At 43.4% G+C, this 22,603-nt stretch overlaps 1 protein-coding gene across 3 annotated transcripts; it reads left to right on the top strand.

Moving 5' to 3' along the window:
• Nucleotides 1-309: 309 nt before the first annotated feature.
• On the top strand, nt 310-10,817 carry kctd1 (potassium channel tetramerization domain containing 1). Of its 3 annotated transcripts, none has more exons than XM_028427434.1 (5): nt 310-551; nt 5,805-5,983; nt 6,497-6,641; nt 7,645-7,950; nt 9,646-10,817. In XM_028427434.1, exons 1-5 carry the CDS (start codon nt 543-545, stop codon nt 9,805-9,807), a joined length of 801 nt encoding a protein of 266 aa, XP_028283235.1. In that variant the 5' UTR covers nt 310-542; the 3' UTR covers nt 9,808-10,817. The 3 variants fall into 3 exon arrangements, with proteins under 3 accessions (XP_028283235.1, XP_028283234.1, XP_028283233.1); XM_028427433.1 differs by lacking the exon at nt 310-551 and adding an exon at nt 3,716-3,915; XM_028427432.1 differs by lacking the exon at nt 310-551 and adding an exon at nt 4,618-5,073.
• Nucleotides 10,818-22,603: the final 11,786 nt, after the last annotated feature.

Here is a 22,603-nt window from a genome sequence, read left to right as displayed (position 1 = left end):
AGTGAGGTGGGGGGGTAAGAGGGGGGGGGGGGGAATCAAAGGACTCCACCAACAATCTATATAATTATCATCATCTGCTGCTTTTCCTCCCTGGCAAAGAAACACTCCATCCATTTGTAGAAATCGCCCGAGGGAACGTTACATCAAAACTAATCATAACGATTAAAATCAGCTTCTCTGCGAGAAGGAGGCAAGTTGGAGGCAGGAGGGGTGAGGGTGTTGTAAATGCAGAAGAAAAAAAAATTATTTATTTGATTTTATAAAAACATAAACTCAACAAAGACTGAGGCACTGCTGCTGTGATCTCTTCCTTTGCTCGCAGTTTTACTCCGCAGATTGGTTTAGACTGGGGCAGAGACATGAGCTAATTGTATCCTGATCTTTGCCTTGAGGGGTTTCGGAGCCCTGGAGCAAGTATTCTCTGTATTTTGTTCTGTCTACCTTAGCCAAGCTATTGCATTTCTCACTGGTGTAGGAAGAGAGGCAGATCGTGGGCCAAATCGGAAGGAAAAGGTGCCCAAAAAGATACTTTATGCCGCTCTATGTTTCAGGTAAGCAAAGATTTATTTGGTTTGCTATTATTTCCGAGGTTGGATGGACTGGGACATGGAGGCGCAGCAGCTTTTACGCATGTGCCAAGCGATTCGAGCGGTACAGTTCTTAAAAAATATTTAACCACTTCCTGGCTATTGTTGCTCGGTTACTGTACAAATGTATGCGCGTTACTACAATATAGGACGCTTTTGGTTGTGTGTGTGATCTAAACAAACAGCGAATTAGACAGCGATCTTTCCGAGCAAACACTCTCACTTATCCACCGTGTGAATTCGCTCCTGGCGCGTTTCAGCTCAGAAAACATTCACGACAGTCTCCGTGTCACTGTTGCTTGTTCAACTTGCTCATAACTTACTTAACCCCGCGTCCTGTCGCTTTCTTATTGATTTTTTTAAAGGCAGTTTTTGTCGTGAAACTGTTCCATTTCCTGGCTGCCCCAGATCTTCTAATGAAAGACGCCATTGTGGAGTAATTTTGCCGCAGGCGTATTTCTTATTCTCTATGACAGGATGTACCTTTTTTACACACGTCAATGCAGAATATGTGAATCATCCTTTTAATACAAACCGTGGCAGTGTTAAGAGATTCATATGTATGTAAAGGAAGACTAAAAAAAGGAGCGAATTTCGTGCTTTCTACTGGCTTTCCTGCCGCGCCGTGCGTAACCACTCCAAGGTCCGGATGCGAAACGGCAAACGTATACTATAACCACCAGTACTGAATAACATTGTGTACTTATTTTGTGTACAGTACCATAGTAGGTAAACAAAAATATACTTCCTGTCGTACTTGTCTGCTGTAGCCCGAGCAAAAAAAAGGTGCGAGTGTTCGGTTACTTAAACATTCGTGTCTGCAGGGAGGACGATACTTAAAATGTCATCCTAAACAGAACCGTCTGAGCTTTGCTCAATGAAAGCCAATAGCCTGTTTCACCAGTTCCAGAAGGGAGGATGAATACTGAGATGTTGGTGTTGTCACCTGATGGCGCTGTAACAAAACCATCCTGTTACTGTGTGCAGTATCTGTGCATCTGTTTCCCAGTGAAATGACACTGAACAGGCAAACAAACAAACAAACCTCTGAGCCAGGAGGGGGCAAATAAAAAGAAAGAAAGAAAGAAAGAAAGAAGTCATCAGTTTAAAGTTTAGCTTCACACGCTGGAACTCCTGTGGGAGAAATGCTGTTAGTTTACTCGTGCCACTCCTGTGCCCTGGGACAGTTTGGTGTGTGCCAGTGAACATGCACCACTGTCTCCTGATGCCTGCAGCAACACAGCTCTGATCACACTTCCTCATCTGTGATGTCATGCTGATGTGCAGCTGCAGTACCTCCACAAAGGATGATGTTTTTGAAAGTAGCTTTGTAATAAAACTCAGGGAGTTATTAGGTGTTTGATATATTGGTGCACTGCTGTGACACGTAGCTCATTTTCATTCTGGATCGGTTCTTTTTTACAGCTGTGTGAATACAGTGGGTTCTTAAACACAGATCAGATCACCATCAGGAATTATTATTTCCCCTATAGAAATATTTATAATAATGTGCTTTATGCAACTATTTTGATTTCACTTTGAGCAGGTTGGCCTTTTTTTCCTCGCAGCCATCGTCTCCACTGAACTTATTTCATCAAATATCCACATACTTACAAATCAAATGCAGGAAAATACACACACAGCCAGGACCTGTGAGGTTAAACCACAGACAGTGTCTCAGTGTTACAACAGAAGCAGATATAAAAATGTCTAAAACCTTTATTTTGGGCCTAAAGTCCATTTATAGCCTCTAAAAGGAATACAAATCTGAGCAGTGAACCAGTCTGTAATATTTACCCAGCATGCAGTGCTGTTATGACAGCTCACTACCTGATATTGTTTTCCCTGTTCGGCTGGCAGTGACTGAAGTGAACCCAAAGTCTGTATCCGTCTGGTCTGTGTGTGTGTGGACATTTGAAACAAATGGCCTTGGGCCACAAAGCAGAGACAACCCATCCAGATTATGTAAATACCAGTCTGCCTGCCTCCAACTGAATGTTAATGCTCTGATCTGAAATGCTAATTGCGTCTTGTGCGATATGCCGAAAACAGCAAAGAGCTGCATTGTGGGATGGACAGCTGAAAGTTAGTTAGGTTTCTTGTGTGGAAAAGGGCCTTTTGATTATGACAACAGCAGACAACACACTGCTTTCCTCAAGTTTTTATAGCATTAGCGGCTAATTATCTAACTACAGCATTGGTTCCTTGAAGGATAAAGGGAGATGTTTCTGCTGGAAAACAACTGGTGTAACAGGAGCAGCTTATGCACCCCAGGCGCTGATGCACTGGGCCTGGTTTGGATTTGTTTGTGCATACTGTGGTGCAACAAAATTACACAAGCCGGGCAATTCTCTATAAACACATACGTTTTCACGAACATCGCTGTGAAATGGGAGACCTCTGTGGCAACAGGTAGGGAAAGTGCAGCAGATCTGCATCAGCTGTCCGTCACATGTTCACTTGTGGATTCTGTTCAGATGTTTGAACTGCTGAATGATGAAACTGGAATGTGGACATCAGCCTCCCCCCCACTCCCCCCCCCCCCCCCCCCCCCCCCCCAAAAAAAAGGTCTGATGCTTCACAGAGAGTGATTTGGTGATATAAGAGCCCCCTCTCCTCACCCACTCTCCCCTCTGACTCCCACCCACCCATCCACCCATTCGTTCTCTTTCACTCTCTCTCTTCTTTCTCCCCTGCAATTTTCCATAATGCCTTACAGATTTTACACTCAATCCACCTTTGCGATGACAAGGCTTTGAGGAAATCCAATTCCACCAAGCTGTTTTCAGAACTTACTCTCCACAGGCACACACACTCTCTCTCACACACACACACACCACCATCTCCACAAATTAGTCAGGGAACAAATTACCTGCATTCTGAGTGTGATCCCACGCACTTTGCCGGCTGCCTTACACAGGTCCCCTTTTGAAGAGCAGCCATGTGATTTCTCTCTCTTTTTGCCCCGCAGGCCCCTTTGCCTTCTGCGAGGGATTCTGGAGTTGAATTTTAAAACTATGTATGGCTGCTGCCTGCGCTTATCAGCGCGTGCACAAGTGGCATGCAAATCAGACCAGGATCACACACCGCATTGGAGGCCTACACTCAAAGGCAAGCTTAATTGCTAATTGGGTATCTAGGTGTGAAACTCACACTGCCAATGAGAAGCAGGAATGTGGATGTTTTAAGGCCAGTGGTTGAACTAATTAATTTTAATCTGAATGTTATTAAAAATTGTGGATTCCCTGCATTTTTGGTGGAGGAAGGAAAAAAAACAGCCCAGGAGACTGCTGTGGCAGTACTTTTAACTGCAATTGGACATGTTGTGGTGAGGTTTCATGCTGCATGTTGTCATTAGTGTGTGGTAGTCTTGCTGTGATGATATAGAAAGTGGAGGTGGTGACTGTAACTGACATTTGTCAGACATGCAGGCAGATCATGAAGAAGTTTTAAGTGATTTGATGTCCTCTGAGGGACAGATGGTTGCTTATTGTTGGACTTTTTCACTCATAAATATACTTCAGTATCATAACAATGCACCTGTGTGAATGAAACTTCAATTAGAGTCTCCTTTTGTGTGACTGGGGGGGGGGATGATCAGCTTGTGTGTGTATGTGTGTGTAGAAGTGGGCAGGAGCTTTTTTTGTCCAGGTGGTTTGGTAGGTTTGGCCACAGTTTGTCACTGATTGAACTTTGGGGGGGGACTGTTGAGTTGTGAAGGAGGTTCTGCTGCTTGAACAATGGGCAGCAACAAACAAACAGGTGGGAGGTGACCGCGCGTAATGCTCCAAAGGGGCAAAAAAAGAGGGTGGGAGTTGGTGGTGGTGGTGGGGGGGGCAGCTGTGGAAGGTCCAGATGTGCATGTTGACCCTACGATCACATATGTTTGTCAGGCAGCATTTATTTTATTCTGAAAAATGCGACACACATACCTGCCACTGAAACAGCGACAGCCCAAAAGAGCCCGGGGCGCTACAATGCTAATGTTGTGGGGGGCTTTGACTTCTCCCAGCCACTGCAAAGAAGCTGCTCCGTGTGACAGCCACGGCGCCGCCGCTGCTGCTGCCTCTGCTTCCGCCGCCGCTCTCCCCCTCTCCTCGGTGCTCGCTCGCTTAAACCCTGCTTCTTCTTTTTCTGTTTCTTTTCTTTTACGCCTCATCACGTTTTTCCAGGTGCGTTGGGAGGGAAAAAAAAAACAAAAAGCAAACACCGCGTCCTATCTGTTAACCTTAAAGTCTGAGCCGTACTAATGGACGAAACGGATATAATGGACTTAACGCATCAGAAAGCGAGAAAGCGACCGCGTCCAATCAGTTCTGTGGATGAGTCCGTGCACGCTTCTCTCAAACGGCTTCCGATCCGAGCAGCGGAGTGCAGGGAGCCCTCGCTGATGTTCGCTGTCAGAGGAGAGCCTGTTCCCGCAGCATCTCTCAAGCAAAATGACCATTCGGTGACTTCCTCTCCAAACACAGTGATGCCGGCGCAGGTAAACGCGTAAAGTCCGATGTTGTTGTCTATGGGGGGGTTAAAAAAAAAGAGAAATAACTTAAGACCGGTGTGACTTTTTAGTCAGAGGAGGGAAGTGACGAATGCACGTGTGTGTGTTTTATTGAACATAATCCTAAATGTAGACTGCGCACACAGACAGGTTTGAACATCGCACTGGTCTCTGCACTGCTGTAGACTGCCCTGTTTCAGGGAGACTAAACCCAGCAGCTAATCCCTCAGAGACCTGGATGTTACAGTATTCTCTCCCATCTTCGCTCAAGAAGTCTGAAACTTTTTTTTCTTCCCCATTTTCCTTCTGAGGGGCTTAAACAGGAATTGTCTGGTAATGGTGTTTGTAGGTTAACATGAGACAGTTCCCTCCAAATCCTATTACAGTATTCAAATCATTATTGCTCATTTCCAAGGCTGAGATTGATGCTGCAAATTAATTTGGTTTTGGAGATTATGGCCCACAGGAGTGGATGCTTGTGGATTGTGGCAACATTCAGGTCAAGGTCAGGCAGCTCAATCTTGCAGAGTGAAAATATCTTCCAGACTCTGGAGGGTGTTAGGCTACAGAAATATTACAAGTCCTTGTATCTAAATATGATTTTATTTGCTTTCTTCCTATATTTTCTTTATATTTTTAATCTCAGCTGGAGTTGTTGGAATTTTTTATTTTATTGCTGATGAAAATGAGTGTGAAAAGATCCTTCTGTGTTCCTTCAGGATAATCGCTCCAGCATGTCCAGGCCCATGATCACACGGTCACCAGTGTCTCCCTTGAGTAACCAGGGCATCCCAACACCTGCACAGCTCACCAAGTCCAACGCTCCTGTGCACATCGATGTAGGCGGACACATGTACACCAGCAGTCTGGCCACCTTAACCAAATTTCCAGAATCCCGGTGAGTCTGCCTTAGCTAGCATTTTAAATATAAGGGAATGAAAACATGGAAAAGTTCATCCTGTACCAGGCAGGCAGGTGTGTGTGGTCTGTTGTTAGTTACCACAAAATGTGTCTTTGTTGGCTAAACAATTTTATAAGGGGCTTCAAGTGTATAGGGTGCAGAGCTCAGACAAAAGCAACTTGGTTATTCTGACAGATGTCACAGCAGCAGTAAAGAGCCAAAGGGCATGGAGCCATCTGGAGGCTGGGAGGCTGCACTGTCGCTCCGAGCTCGGGCCTGAGGGTGACTGGCACCCTGCCTCAGGCAAACATGCACCAGCTGGCCCTGACCTCTTTAGACCACCTCTGTTTTTAAACCTTTTCTTTCTTTCTTTTGCAAAAGTAAACAAACATAAGATTGTTAATCTTAACATGGTGTCCTCCTTCCTCCTCTCCTCTTTTCTGCCTGACCCTGCACCCCTCCCTGTCTCTCTCTCTCTCTCTCTCTCTCTCTCTCTCTCTCTGTGGGCAGAATCGGTCGCCTCTTTGATGGCACAGAGCCTATAGTCCTGGACAGCCTGAAGCAGCACTACTTCATTGACAGGGATGGACACATGTTCCGCTACATCCTCAACTTCCTCAGGACGTCCAAGCTCCTCATCCCAGACGACTTCAAAGTGAGTGGACGTCCATCCTTCCATCCTATGGACTGTAAAGTCCCATCAGCCAGTCAGCAGTCCTACACACAATGAATGCTAAGGCCTTTGGTCACTGCTCCCCACCGCCTCCCCCGGAGCTGCTGAAAAACAGCTCCCATGCTGGATACCAGATATCCTGGCTCTAGCAAACAAAGCTCAATCGTGATGCATTTTCTCATCAAGAGATGTGTTTTTTTTTTTTTGCCTCAAGCCAGCCTCAAGATTCTTCTGAGATATAAAAACGCTGCACTGACACAAATAATCGTGCAGGCACCCTCGGCCACGGAGCATGCTTTTTACTGCAGCTCCCTGTGTTCTCATGCCAGGCGTCCATCCAGGGTGACTCTCACAGCATGTGACACATTAGCATTCCTCCTTTTTTCTTACCCGTATGTGCCATTTAGTCAGTAATTACTTAACTTGCCCTGGGAGAAAACAAATAACCGCATTATCTGATGGACTGTCCACAGTGCGACTCAATCAGTGGAAAGTATGTCAGTTAAAATAAGCAAAGACAAAAGGCAGGCTCAAGTTCAGGCTGAGGCCATGTTCACATTGGGTAGATTTTTAGAGGAGCATGAGAATGTGGTGTAATTTAGGCCCTGCAGTCCTGCGGGTAAAGGATCTGCTCCTCTACCCCACGCAGCCCTGTGCTACATGTCGCACCACATCTCCTCTGCTTTTTGTAATTTTTGTTGAATGGTGTCTTGGGTTTATTGCTCGTTCATGTAAAAGCGCGCTTTGTTGTTTCTGTTTTGGTTTGGCTGCACATTAGAAAGAAAAACATGCGCTGAAAATTGATTTGCTTATTCTGTTTTTCATTCTATGGCACTCTAGTGTAGCAGTATAGGCTAACAGTGTTTTCCAGTTCAGCTCATGATACCCTAAAGCACCATAAAATGTTCATTACCAACAAGTTCTGAGCCACAAATTTGCCTGTTTTATTGTAAAATTCTCTGATGCGAACACCTTTCTCCTCCAGGACTACAGTCTGCTCTACGAGGAGGCGCGATACTTTCAGCTGCAGCCCATGCTTGCCGAGCTGGAGCGTTGGCGCCAGGATCAGGAGCTCGGTCGGGTGTCACGCCCCTGCGAGTGCTTGGTGGTGCGCGTAGCGCCCGACCTGGGCGAGAGGATCACGCTCAGCGGTGACAAGGCCCTGATCGAAGACGTGTTTCCAGAGATCGGTGACGTCATGTGCAACTCTGTCAATGCCGGATGGAACCACGACTCCACGCACGTCATCCGCTTCCCACTCAACGGGTACTGTCACCTCAACTCTGTCCAGGTAATGTAAACGCTTTTCAATACTGAGCAGGCATGTTCTTAAATATTATTTCAAATGTACGCCCAAGGAGCTGACTGAGGTGCTAATTGGTTCCTTCACTTTCTTTTCATGTGCTGTTGTTATAAAGGCTTCAGAACATTTTTTGAATGCTGTCTGATTGCAGACTTATCTTTTTTTTTTAATCCAATCAATCATAGGAACGGCCTTGAAGAGAAAAAAATGAGTTCTTTGATGAGTTCATCATCAAAGCATTAATTTAGCAAGCCATCATTACACAAGTCTTTACTTCTCCACACTCTCACTGGAATAACAATTTTGACTTTGGCTCCAGAGCTGCTGGACAGTTAGCTTCTCATCCATCTGTTGCAATAGTCTTACAACTTGATGAACAGGGATAGTAAAGGGGTAGATATAAACATGCTGTCATGATGGGCACTGTGCAAACAGAGGGGAAAGAGGACAGGTGCAGTGAAAACACTGATGCCCCCCAGTCTCTTAGGGAGTTGCTGAATCGATGCTCAATTTAGAATAAAATCAAGACTTTTAAAGGCTTTTATTCAGCTACTATTGTTTCTGTTTGTTATGTCGAGGAAGGACATTAACAGGAGTCATTTTCTGGTGAGAGTCTCGACACTTAAAGGCAAAGTTATTAGCTTAAAATCTGTTCCAACATTCTTTATAATCCAAAGATGAGTGTAAAGGTCATATAATACGTGTTATTACTATAGTATAGCGACAACATATAACACTGTGAATGGAGGAATATACAGTACGCATCATACATGCAGCATACATTCGGCCATACTGCTTTTCCTTTATTGATGTTCCATGAATTCATTGATGGTAAAATCCTCCGATACACATCACTAAATGATGGCATAGAGTAATATTTGAAAAGATTTCACAATGATTTGGACTGCATCTCCATTCGAGGAAGTCAAATCTCCACCTCCTTCTCCAAAAACACACAAACAAACCCGTCTCTGAAGTGTGTGAGTCGTGGAGAGCGAGCAAGAGAGTGAGCATGCTCCCTGGCAGGTTGTCCCCAGGCAGGGCCCATAATCCTGTTTGGTTATTAAAGCACGCCGGCGGTGAATGCTGTATCTGCGGCTAATGGAGGCAGGGCGGGGGGTTTGAGAGAAGGAAGGGGAGCAGAGAGAGCTGCCAGCAGTAGGGGGACCTTTGTAGTTTTGGCGGAGGCTTGAGCCTGGGGGAGAATTGGAGAGAGAGTTTTTTTTTTTTTTTTTTTTGCTGAGCAGCCCACACTGAGCCAAGTGGCAGAGAGAAAGCCTCACTGCTCCCTGGGGCCTCTTCGATGGAATGTGATCCTACAGCCCCCCCGGACACGTCTGTAGATGTCTGCGAGGCTGCAAGATCAGGAACAGCTACACATACACACACACAAACAGACAAACATCCAGAAAACAATGAAAATGAGGCACGAGGCAATATGAGAGGCTCTTGGTTTGTGAAAGTCTTCTGAAAGTCTCATCCAAATTCCCGTCACAGGCCGTATGTTGCTGCAGCTCACTCCCAGACCTGTTTCCAATGCGGGGCTAAGCGCTAACACAGCAGCACATAATATGAGCTGATTCTATGTTTTGCAGTATAGGTTTAGCATCATAGTCTGATCCTCAGTATCCTCAGTAGATGCTAACTGTTCTTTTGACGTCTTCCTCCTTCCACGTCTCTCAGGTTCTAGAGCGCCTCCAACAACGCGGCTTTGAGATCGCTGGCTCCTGCGGCGGAGGCGTGGACTCGTCTCAGTTCAGCGAGTACGTCCTGAGGAGGGAACTGAGGAGGACAAGTCAGCGAGGGCCCAATTCAAACAGGATAAAGCAGGAGCAGCTGGACTAGAAACCTCCCGAGCTGTAGGGGGTGCTAGACTTTTCTGTGGCAGCCAAACGCTCCATGCTGCAGAGCTCTGTGGACTCTCTTTTCTTTCTTTTTCTTCTTCTTCTTCATTTCCTTATTGATGTTTTTGTTTTCTTAAACTTGAGAACCATCTAGAGAATTAAAAATGAAGTGCAGCAGGAGATTTTTTTTTAATTTTTTTTAATTTTTTTGCCATAAGAAGATACAAGACATTTGATAAGTTTGAGATTGCAAGGACATTTGTGATTGTCTAGCCCCCATAAACCAGTTTAAAAAGGATTTATATACGCTGGATCCCCAAACAGAGTTTGTTTTAAAACTTGGAGCCTACATTAGGTTAAATATGATTTCTTAATTTTCCCATATAAATGAAAAAAACAACTTTTATTTGCATATGTAGTTTGTTGCATAGCTTGTCACCAGTAATTTTGTTGTCTCACTGGCATATTGGCTAAGTCTGTTTTTTATCCCTCGTTCTGAAACGGTCACTGATGTGTTGCTTAGAGTACAGAATGTCTCAGTTGTCATAAACAGCATCTTTCTTTTCCCTTTTTTTTACATAGCGTTGAATATTGTGATATCAATGAAGTGTTTTACTTTATTTTTATTGGCTTATGCCGTAAAACAGAGCAAGTATCATCAAATTCTAAAATTCAAAACCGTTCTATACACAGTAGAAACATGATTTCTGTAAATTATTATGTCACACCATTTGCCTCTTTGGGGAGTATGAACTACAACCCCCCCCTCCTCCATATGTTACCTTGGGAATTATTTAATTGGATCATAATATTCCTCTGAGTCATGACCTGTAAATTTTACATCGTATATGTGTTTGTGTGTTTTTTTTTTTACATTGAATCTTTTTAAAGCAAACTTGCCTCAGACATGACTGAACAGATTAAAAGCTTATTGTACTACCCTCTTCAAGATCACTTTTATTTGTAGCACATATGGATATGAAGTTGGATATAAAGTATTTCTAATATGACTGACCCACCTACGCTCCCTAGATTTGAGTAAAGAGGAATGTAGCAAAAAAAGAAATGTGAAATAAATCAGCTAAAGTTGTCATGTGTCTGTTTTTGCTCCTCAAAGTGTGGTTAGTTGAATATATGACATCTGCTGTACAATAATTATAACATCCTAAATGATCTCCACACAGAGGTAAAGCCAACTAACCCAGGCAGTGTCGTACCTCGGAGCATTTATGCTGGTGCATCACAGACTACACAGGGCATTCTTTACTTAGTTATATTGAATTGAGCCGACTTCTCCACGCAAGTCCTGTCAGTTGTGCTTCCACATATCCCCGCAGGGCCCAAAATCCAAAGTGAAATCCCACACGGAGCCCTGTCGTCTTGTCTCCATCCCTTTTGGCAGAATCTCCACTTTCTTTGGCTATCTGCGGTTTATGCTATATGTCTCCCTTTCAGGCCTCTTTGCCCCAGATTCCCTTTTTGACTGACTGTTATTCTCATAGGCTGGAGGTGCAACTGTGAGTGGTACACAGCCGCGCTTTGTTCTCAATCATAAAATCAAAAACAGTCTGTGCCTAATTAAGCCTTGACGCTGCAGGCGAAGAACATATGAACTTTCAAGTTAGAATATTTACTGTATCTGAGACAATATGAGATCATCAATGGGTGGATGGTGTTTAACAACAATTTAATATCATTTTTCATACTTTTTTCGAGCAGAGTACTTTAAATAAGAAGTTGTTGTAAACCAGCTCATCTTCATCAGAAACAAAACAACAACAGGGGTAGAGTTTTTTATGCTCCTTCAGCTGTGTCATTACTTCCTGAAACAGCTAGAGTGTATGATGATGCATCTTTCCAGGCTTAGATGCGATGGTCCAACACAAGACATAGACCCCCGTCTAAAAAGGTCTAAAAAAAACCCCCCAAAAAACATACATCCTACTTATACTGTGATTTTTGTAATGATTAAACGATTAAATTAAATGAAGTTAACATATCAATTAGCCTAACTGGTTCTGATAGGCTAGATGGTTTCTCTTGCTTCTATGCTAAGCTAAGCTAAACAGCTGCTGTCTGTAGTAACATAAGAGCAGTATAACTTATTTATTTAATATGAAATAAGGCAAACTGGTCAGTTATGTTGTTTTCTGTTGATGATATTAATACACAATTCCCTGATAACATAACAATTATTGTTTCTCAAACGCCTGAGTCGCTGAATAGCCAAGTTTAAAGATAACTCTAATCATAATTACTTGAATGAATCATAGCTTTAAATAAAAGTTATAATGGGTGATGTGAAACAGGGGAATGAACATGTATTTAGTTTTTAACTCAGCACTACTTTTTGTGCACCTTTTTTTTTTTAACCTGCGGGGCAGCCTGAGTATAATGAGACCTTGTCCAGCCCTATCGCTTCTCTCTTCCTGGATTCAGACTAACTTGAAAAGGAATTAGAGATTTTCTCCTCTCAGGACACAAGTCTTATGGAGAAAAGATGAATGGCATTAAGAAGCTGACTTCCAGTCCTTTAGCGGACGGAGTGTTGGAGGAGAATAAAGCAAACGGAGATCCTCCTCTCCTCTGTGGTGTGTCTGTGATCATGTCTCTTCCACTCGCTTTCTCTCTAGTGATTATTTCCAGTCATCAAAAGGCAGAGTAGAGCCCGGAGAAAGCGGCTGTGGCCATCTTTCCCTCACTCCTCAGGCTCTGCTTACTCACCACCAGTGAAGGTCAGTGGATGGACTCGTTCACCTCATCCTCAGATCATCAGCCCTCACAGTGCTCAGTTCTGCAGCTCAGTGCGAGCTACTGTTCCTAATGAACGTCCTAACTAAATACATGTATTAGCTGCTGTATGATGGGCTGAGTCTGACTCCAGCTGCAGTCTCTCTTTCTCTTGTTCTGTGTTGATCTGTAGGTAATATTTTGCACTGTAGGTGCCTCCTACCTTTATTGAAAAAGCCTCTCGGCCATTTTATGCCAGCAAGATAATTATAAATGTAACCTGTGGCAAAAAAGCAAAACACAACTCCCACATCTTTCCCTTGCCATTTCTCACTTTCTCTCTCTCTCTCTCTCTCAATCTCTCTCTGTCTCTCCCTCCCTTCACTCCCCCACCCTCAGCCTCAGGAGCTGATTTCAAATTTTCAAAGATAGTGAGGCTGCGAGATTGAAGGCTCATAAATACCTTTATTATAATATAATGGTCACATATTTCTACCCATTATTTCTCATGGAAAAATTAGTTCATCTGTGTGATGAATGCCTTCACAGTCTTTGGGGCGTTAAATGTTCTTAGATGGACAATCGCTGGTGGAATAATATCTCAAATGGACACTCGCTAGTAGAATAATATGTCACAGTGGCTTTACTTGAGTTATAGAAGTTTTAGTGTAAAATAGAACAAATCCTAATAGACAAAAAACACACTGGTATGTGTGCTGATCTACCATATTAATGTAGTTCTAAAAGAACCCATAGCAAAATCCACAAAATCATAAATATGTATTCATTAAAATTTTGTCAAGTGAATCACACAAAATCATCATGCAGCAGCAGCAGTTTCTTGGTTAGTTAAGTAATAATGTTGAGGTGGGTGGCTTGTGATTAAAACCTACAACAGCATGAATAACATGCAATATTAATCATTTTAAACCAAAACAATGGTATTCTTCTTTCAGTGTGCTAACACTAAGTTTTTATTAGAATCAGAACCTGGCATTTAAACTGAGAGACATTTAAAGGACATTAGAGATATGGTTGTTCTCTCTTACACACACCCCTTTACAGCTCATCTTTATGCAGTGTAAAGATATAACACATGGCTACATTTATGCTAACACAACATATGGATGTATTTCCAAACACACAGCAACGTGTTATGTCTATTATCATGGAAAATATGATCATATTGCCCGACATCATCCAATTGTGGGACTTGTGCAGATGTAAAAGTTCAAGTTGAAAGGCAGGGTGGGGATGCTGGGGTACATCCAAAGTTCAAGACTTTTAGTTGGAGGTTGGGGGTTCAAGTCCCTCTGACCCCATGAGATGTTGCTGTTAACTTTCCTTTTCACCCCGGTTAGGTTTTTAGAGTTAAAGGTAGGGTAGGAGATTTCATTCTGATGCACTTTTTGTTAAATTAGCGTAACTTCTCTTTACAATCCGATAGCAACCAATTAGTTAGTCTCGCATCTGTGGAAGCTATAAAATGCTAAAAACACAAAACAAAGTGCACCTTCATGTTTAGTTGGCTGGTTGTCACTCTCTTCCTGCTCTGCGCGCACCAGAGAGGTATGTGCATGATGGCCGAAGTCACAGACTGGTTGGGAGGCGTGGCTTCGGGGTGAGCTCCGAGAGAAAAGGGCGTGTGTTTACTTTCAAAATCTGGCTGACTCTCACTGAGTTTTCAAAATCTCCTACCCTACCTTTAAGCATGAAAAAAGCTACTGCTCAAGGTCGGGTAAAGAACATATTAAACACACAAATTCATAACATTAAATACATTTCACAAGGAAAGAACAAAATCCCTTCAAGTCGCCATTGCACCTTTTTTTTAGCATGTAAGCATCATTTTGCCGATTAGCAGTGCGTTAACTACAATCCAAGCTCATCAGCTGACGATGACGACACAGTAGGAAAAGAAGTGAACCAAAAAACTTCAACAATTGAGATGTTTGACAGGATGAAAATTATTTTGAGAATTCATGTGTGCAAAACTATTGTGTAAAGTGGAAATCACCCTAAAACTGGTGAAGCAGAGCAATATATACATATATCTTGTATCTGACTCAGTAACAGTAAACAGTACATTTTATTCACAAACACATCTTCTTGCCTCGTGGTGACAGGCCTGTAATGTGTGACAGTGCTCCAAGTGGAGGATTTGAGGTAGTGCTTGACAACGTGCTGTGCTTTCATTGTTTATTTATCAGTCAGGCCTTGAATTATGGGGTGCTCACAGTGAAGAATTTTAGACCGGACTACGGTCGCTGCAAGGCCCCTTGGCATACACTGTACACTGAGAGGGAATCATTTATATTCTACTCCAGAGGTAACAGAAGAACATGAGATTGGGAAACAGCTCAAACAGCACTCTGCTTGTGAGGCTTAAGGCACAGAAAAGTCAAGCTGTATTTCTTTTTTTATTATTATTATTATTATTATTTTGGTGGGGTGCAAAGTAAATTCAAGCAAGTTCTGTTTTTCTTTTCCTATTTTTCCAACAGTTCCTCCAAAAAGTGTAATATACTTTATATGCTGTGTTCACTTACACCTTCATGATCTCGGTTTTTTATGCTGTATGGCTGGGTGGAGGTGTGATGGAATGCTCTTGGCTTTGGTGAAATTTTCAGCAGCAATGAAATCTGACCGGTGAAGCTACATAAAAAAAAAAAATGCTAAAGGTGCTGCATTCTAACCTGCACTGAAAAAAGCCCGGAGGGCGTTTTCAGCCAAGGAGATAATTGCAAATGTATTCTCTGGCAAAAACATCAGCAGACTTGCCCTCATCCCCACTCCTTTTCTTCCTTTCGTCTCTCTCTCTCCCTCCCTCCCTCCCTCCCTCTCTTGGTTTTGAATACCTAGCCTTGATTAAAAGGTCTCAACTCTACAGTATTGCTAACCAGTAGCACACCTCCCTCCAACAGCCTTTCACATCGGTAGACCTGCATGTTAGGAGTGCTCTAATGATTTTGGAGCTTGCCATTCGAGGGCCACCCATCCATCATAGTGGTAAGGCCAGCGGCTTTATTATAATACAGAGGACAGACATGCTCCGAGGCTATGTGGGACACAATAGAGGTCTTTCAACAGACCTATAAATACATGATCTGTCAGAGTCGCTGTCCTGAGGGCGCTCTCAGCCAGGCTCAAGCCCTCCGGTCGGCCATCACTTATGCTAAGATATGCGCCAGCCCCTGGGCTAAGGCTAAGGCTCAGTTCATTTCAGCCCCTCATCAACCACCACATTCTACCTCCAGCCATGAGAATAAATAAGAACAAGATGAAAAAAGTGATTCATTATGATGGAGAGCAAAACCTTAACAAAACAAACAAATCGAGGGAGTGAAAATAAACAGTGATAGCCTGCTATTGACTCTTTGGCAGCAGCCTCTGAAAAGCTGTTGCTCAGAGAGCACAGGTGAGAGATTAGTATGAAAAAATCAACTTATAACTGACAGAATAAGACACAAAAAGATCCTCCACCAGGAGAGATGTGTTCCTGCAGCTACCTTTTCACTTCACCTACAGTTTCAGTTTGTATTTGATCCTGTAACAGATTATGGCTAGCATTAAAATTGATCTTTTTTGCATTACAGTAGTGATACTGAATGGTAAAAACGTGAAACTTGTCAAGCATAGTAACTTGCTGGACAGTTGGTGTGGCTGCCTGGGCTGCAGGTCCATTTTTAGCACAAAGCCGAGTAAATGAGTTCCTGTCATTTAACTGAAACACATATTTTTTGTTTTCCTTTAAATCTTGAGGTTGGTTTTTACTTACTTACTTGACCACTGACCCCTTCGTTCCATTCAGGTGGGTTTTGGCAACATAAATGTGCAGGAAAGGATCATAGAAAGCGTTTGGAGTCCTCCACCATCTAAAAATATGTCCAATACTAGGACCACAGCTTGATTATAATCCTGTGGCATTGATTCTGGACTCTTGGGGTCTTCTTTTAAAACCTACTGAGCCAACCTGTATGTTGACCTCTGTATGATTATGGAACATTTTTAGCAGATGGAGCAGTACAATCCAGTGCTCATAATGATGCACCCCAGGGAAACATTCACCATCAGATAAAAACTTATTTGCACTCAGGGTCAATGTTCTGTTCGAAGCCTTCGTGAGGGTCAGATACACTGACTCGTAACCTTAGTAACAAGCACAACTTCAGCCCTTAACAACAAGACTGGTTTTCTTGGCGACCACTGTGACAAGTTCTCTCCCAGCTAGAAGAGTTTATATGCACTTCCTTACTTTATAGTGAGGACATGCTGCTGTCAACACTGCACTCGTAATGTGTGCACCAATAAATAAGACTGATTGGTAGGTGTCGAAACTCAAATCCACTCTTCCTCCAATATTTCTGAGTATATTTAAGTGATATATGCAGCTCCTCCTCCTCCTCCTCCAGCTTCTCTCCTCATCTTATCTCAGGTGAGAATCTCTTTTCACTGTTGCCTCCAAGCCAAGATCAGCAATCTGGGAGTTGGGTGTGTTCTTTTGGAGATTAGTGTGGATGGAGGCTGTTGCTTGTTAGAATAATAAACAGGTGAACACTTTAACTCTGCATAATTCTCTATCTCTGTGCCACCTTAATGTATTAAAATCATATTCTTCCTCGGGGCAGAAAACCAGCAGCAGATTATGTCCAGGGCACGGTGAGTGGAAACCCAATGACAAATCCCACCACTCTACACAACAATGTTACCTGGGCAGGAGGTTGCTGTTTATCATTGCTTTTCACCCAATCCTGGCATTAAAGGGTGTGATTCCGGCTGCTTAAGTATTGCTATATTGCCTGGTGATGTGGTAATGCCATGTTTACACTGGGACACACTTCACTGTATCTTCAAACAACACATTTCTCCAAACACATGTTTGCGTACACACCCCTCTAGTTCTTCCTGTTCCCATCCAGTAGTGCGTACCCACTTCACCAGACGCCTCTCTGGGTTCTCCAAGGGTTATCCCTTGACAGCCAAGCCAGGTAGAGGGTAGTGGGGTTTATAATGGCTGGTGTTCGCAGCTTTAGATTTTTGTGGCCCCTACCCCCCCCCCCCTCCTTTACACACACACACACACACACACACACACATGCACATAACAACGCCCCCTGCACCAGCCTCATCCACCCTGGAGCGCTCCCTCCCCAATTCACTCTTCTTCTATTTCTTCTTCTTCTTCTTCCCCCCAGATCTCTCTTTGCCACAGCTGCTGCCTCCTGGCCTCACCCAGAGCCTTCAGGAGGCTTCCCAGCTCCCTCTCTTTTCCCCTGCAGCCAAGAAGGAAAAGCAGGCAAAGGAGGAAAATAAAACTTCAGGCACACCACGCAAGGCCATCTGGGTAATCTTGTTCAAAAGGCTTGAGGTGATAGCTGCAATTTACACAGGCAAGAGAAGAAAAAAAAAAGAAAAGAGAACAGACCTCATTTCCATACCTACCAGCCTCAAGGAGATGAAATTGAATAAACTAAGAATTAGAAAAGAATTACAGTAAAACCAATACGGAATATTCAACATTAGTTCATTTTGTCCTTGTAACACCCCCCACTTCACACATCTTCTGATTTCCTAAGAAAGAGAACAGTTGGGCTGACATGAAGGTGCCATTGACAACTAAGAGAAACACACACCGGTGTACACACTCGCTCGAACGCATACACTAACACAGTTCCACTGAAATACACGTGCAGACACAGCCGAGGGGGGAAACAATATTTGTGATGAAAGCAAATCAAACTGAAATCCAACATGTTAAAGTCAAGTTGATTAGTGTGAAAATGTAAAAGCATCTTCGACTGGCATATCCCACAGCCATAAAGATATGTTAATTTGCAACTTAATGGCTGAAAGCATAATTTTGCTTATATAAACCTTGAAACAGGCTGCATTTCTGAAATGTGCCTTAATTTAATGAAGTAAACACCACCACAAAACAATAAATGCCCCAATTAAAGAACAGGCATGAAGAGAAAGTGTCTGTTTCCCACTTTGCCCCTGCGGACATATGTACCCAAGCGTGTCTGTGCATTTTACCCACACGCAGAAGCATATGCGTCGTGTGCTGCTCATAGACATCATGCCTTTACATTAGCATACGCACTGTGTTGTTTGAGATGTAGGTTATCTGGTGTGGAGATCCAGGCTACATGTTTATGGCAGTATTACCGCGCAAGCATGCAAATATGTGTGTTTGTTGGGGGTGGTAGTGTGTATGTGTGTGTGCCTGCATGCATCAGTATTAGTGTACCGCTATGATGGCATGGCGTTACTGCATAATTAGTACATAATGTAGTCAGGGTTACCGTTCATAATTGCATGCATGTTACAAGAATATTGTGCATTAGAGGCAGTTATGTGCCATCCTCTGTTCTTCCTTCCTTCTCTTCCTGCCCCTCTGTCTGTATGTCATCTGGCCTGCTTCGCACCCCTGGGGGGCATATCCCATCAGGCTTGCTGTGCTCCAATGTGTCCCGACAGACCTGATGTGATCTGAGTGGCTGACGGGTTTGTCCCTGCTGCCCGCTGTCTTTTCACTTCCCTGCTTCACTCACACATGTGCCTAAGAAACACACACAACCTGATGCAGGCTGACTGGAGTTTGCACCTCCTGATGAAAGCTCCCAGTCAGTGAGTGTGTGCGCAATTAAGCCGCAATACTGCTGCACACGATGTTTTGTTCCCTTTTACAACGATAATCTTGAGTTTAATCTGGAGTTTTACTTTCACCGTGGATAATTCAAATGTAGAACATTTGCTACGTGCTTCACTTCTACTTTTAGTATTCATTTGAATGTGAACGTTCAATTATGAAACCCCACTGGAGAGAAACAATGCCCTCTTGGTTCAGTAGCCATCTTACACACATACACACACACACAAGGAGCCTGAGGGGATGCAGAAAGAGTGGGGGTTGGATACCATGAGACTAGGGCATCAAACTGGGGCTTAGAGACAGAGATATACCAACTGGAACCTTATACCTACAGGGTGTGTGTCTGTATCTATGTGTGTGTGTGTCTGCTCGCAACCTCATGTTAACACAAACTCACACATATGGAGGAAGCAAGTGTCATACTGAGGAAGGGAGTATGCTACAGAGGGGGAACACAGTTTATGGAGGCTCTGTGTGTGTATGTGTGTTTGAATGTAATCTAATTGCTTACTAGTGGAGGACAAAATTGTTTTGCCCGCAGGTATAAGTATGGGTGGTGCTGATGAGAACTGGTCTGATATCTCAATGCACCAATCAGCAATGCAGGGCCACCCCACAGCTTACCTCTTAAAATCACGTCTTTCATGTACTAATCGTGCATGCATGCATAACATTCTGCACTGGCAAATTTCTTCTTTGTTTTTTCGGAAAACGGACAATGAAAACAAGGGAAGCTTGAAGTCTCCAGTTATGAGAAGCAGCAACAGGGTGCATCAGGCTTTTAGCATTCAATTAATAAAAGATCAAGGGGACTTTTATTGACATTTCTCTACACACTTCAGGCACGGCACTATAATGCCTCGAGTTCACAGAAATGTGTTTATTTTTTGATCAGTGATTAACTACCTTAGTCTGGATTCTAGATCACCTTTAGGTGCTCAATACAGCCGTGTGTGTGTGTCTTGTGGCTAAAATGAAGCACAACATGAAGGAAATAGCTGCAGAAATAGCTCGAGGAGGACGATGACGAAGCAACGTTATTATGGTGCCTTTATCCATTCAAGCAGCACGGCTCAGTATTTGCTTGATCTCAAGGTAAAGGTCCAACAAGACAGGTGCTCTTCATCACTAATTTTGCTCTCAGTGACTAGCATCACTATAAATGATGGATGACTTGTTTGGTTTTACTGTAGCACTCAAACATTTTCCACTTCAATAATATTGCAGCTGTGCTGCTTTAAGATGACACATTAAGTTGGCCATTTCTAACATGATGTTTTGACACTGTCAACTTGGAAATTTCTTCCTTCAAATGCCCAAGGACATAGCCGCCATTTTGGGGGGGCACATGTGACCCTTATGCTGTTTGTGATCACTCTAACTGACTCGTCGTCAGAAAAAGGGGGAGGGGGTGCGAGAGGTCAGGCAGGTCAGGAGTCACTCCAGCCATGTGACAACCCCGAGGGCGTTGTTGGGAGTGACAGGGAGACCAAGACACAGTGCTGTGGTGTAGCTGCAAGCCCACGGGTGAAAAGGAGGTCAGTGGCCACAGGAAGCGGTGTAAAAGTGCCCCGAGCTACCAGCCTTAATGAGAGCACATCCCCTGGGGTGTCTATCCCAGCAGCCTAACTGCCACATGAAAAACTCCAATCTATACAGAGTGCTGCAGGCACAGGAGAGCAGCCATTTTCATGGTCCATTCCCTAAGCCAGGAGCCATCTTGTGAGGTAAACAAACCCAAGTACAAAAATGTTCACCTCAGTATGGTGCCAGTGTTGTTCCATCATCCATGCACTGCTCAAACCTTGTCTTAAAATTTTCCTGCTTCCAAAGACCTTGACTGTTCAGGTCTCAGTAGGGCCCGCCTCTGAAGCATTGTAAATTGATTTATTAATAAAGTTTGTGTGCTGCTGAGAAGCAGAGGCTAATAAAACAGGAACCCTATAGGGTGAGGGTGAGAAATACATTTGAAAATAAACTTTGAGTAACTCATTAGATTAAGAAAATTATAAGAATAATAACCCTGAGCTCAGCCTGGGGAGGAAAACCTCATTAACAGGTTTTTCGATTCCTTCTTTCAATACATTTGTTAAAAGTGCCAGAGAGCGTTCAATTATCACCCGCCCTCTCACCTCCAAGTCATATGGGTGACTAGAAACCCCAGAGAAACCTTCAGGGCCTGGGCGGGTCCGTGTACACAAGAACAAACACATACACACATACATGCACATACACAGATCCCACTCATTCCCCCCCTTGAGTAATGGGCTTTTTGACCATTTGTTTAATACGGTCAACAAACAAGACAAAAGCTGGAGGGCTACTCAGGCAATGCAGTCCCACTCTGTGATGAGTATGAGGACATGAAACACACACACATCCTCTCAGGTCTCTACATGTCTACGTGTTCATACCCAAAAAAGAAAGCTTTTGCCTACTGAGTCTTAAATATACATTGTAAAGACGCCCTTTCATTCAGCTGGATTTCATAAGAGCAACTAAAGAGCCCCACCTAAGGTTCTTTCTTTCATCTGTTTCCAATCTTCCTTTTGGCCTTTGGGCTACACCCTCAAGGCAAGAGGTTTGGAAGGCTATGTTTGCTCTGGAACCATTTACTGTGCCTTCCTCCACCTCCTCCTCCTCCTCCTCTGCTTTCTCTCCTCCTACTCTAGAAATGGCAGAGTGCCTGAGGCGGGGTGCAACTCAAGGTACCTGTAATGCTGTGTCTCCACCCAATCCCCCTCTGGTGGTAGTCACCAACACTGTGCAAGCACTACTTTGTGCCTCACAGGCCTCCTCCAACTACAGCTAACCACAATCTGGAGATCAAAAATGAAAAAAGTTCTTCACACTGCTTTGTAGTGAAGCAGAGAGAATGGATTTGAAACATATGGGGCCATGAAAGCTTGACCACAGCTATGTTTAAGACGGAGCCCATTTGCAAAATAGATTTTTCAAAGCAGAAATTAGGTGCTGGTTAAAAAAAAAAAAAAAAAAAAAGTTGATCTGTAGGCTGTGAGTGCATACTGTACAATTATCATGTTTATTTATGGGAGTATCTGGATAACAGTGTCACTGCAGCAACACCTGAAGCTAACACCTCTTGCCAGCTAATATCACTTGAAATAACCTCAAGATCCATGCAAAGGAGGCATAAAATGGACTTGTAATCATGAAAACTAAAGCAGCTAAGTAGCTTCCTAATTTAAAAAATAAATAAATAATTTAAGTTGAGCCACATGTGGTGTAGCTGCCTGTGGAGTAAGTGCCAAATGCTGGAGATTTTCCACAGGCTAAAAACTACTTATGCTGTACCAGAAATTTAAGTGGAAATTCTTTCTACTTCTGCCATGATACAGGTTCCTCACTGTTTCAAATATATGAATTAAGATGATTGATTGTCTAAAAGAAT

This window comes from Parambassis ranga, chromosome 17, assembly GCF_900634625.1.
Source record: "Parambassis ranga chromosome 17, fParRan2.1, whole genome shotgun sequence".
Lineage (NCBI taxonomy): Eukaryota > Metazoa > Chordata > Actinopteri > Ambassidae > Parambassis > Parambassis ranga.
This window is presented reverse-complemented; position numbering and strand designations above follow the sequence as displayed.

Coding starts and splice junctions, on each gene's coding strand:
- kctd1 (XM_028427432.1), top strand. CDS start 4,837: ATGGACGAAACGGATATAATGGACTTAACGCATCAGAAAGCGAGAAAG. Junction 5,984..6,496: donor ACCAAATTTCCAGAATCCCG/GTGAGTCTGCCT, acceptor CTCTGTGGGCAG/AATCGGTCGCCTCTTTGATG. Junction 6,642..7,644: donor TCATCCCAGACGACTTCAAA/GTGAGTGGACGT, acceptor TTTCTCCTCCAG/GACTACAGTCTGCTCTACGA.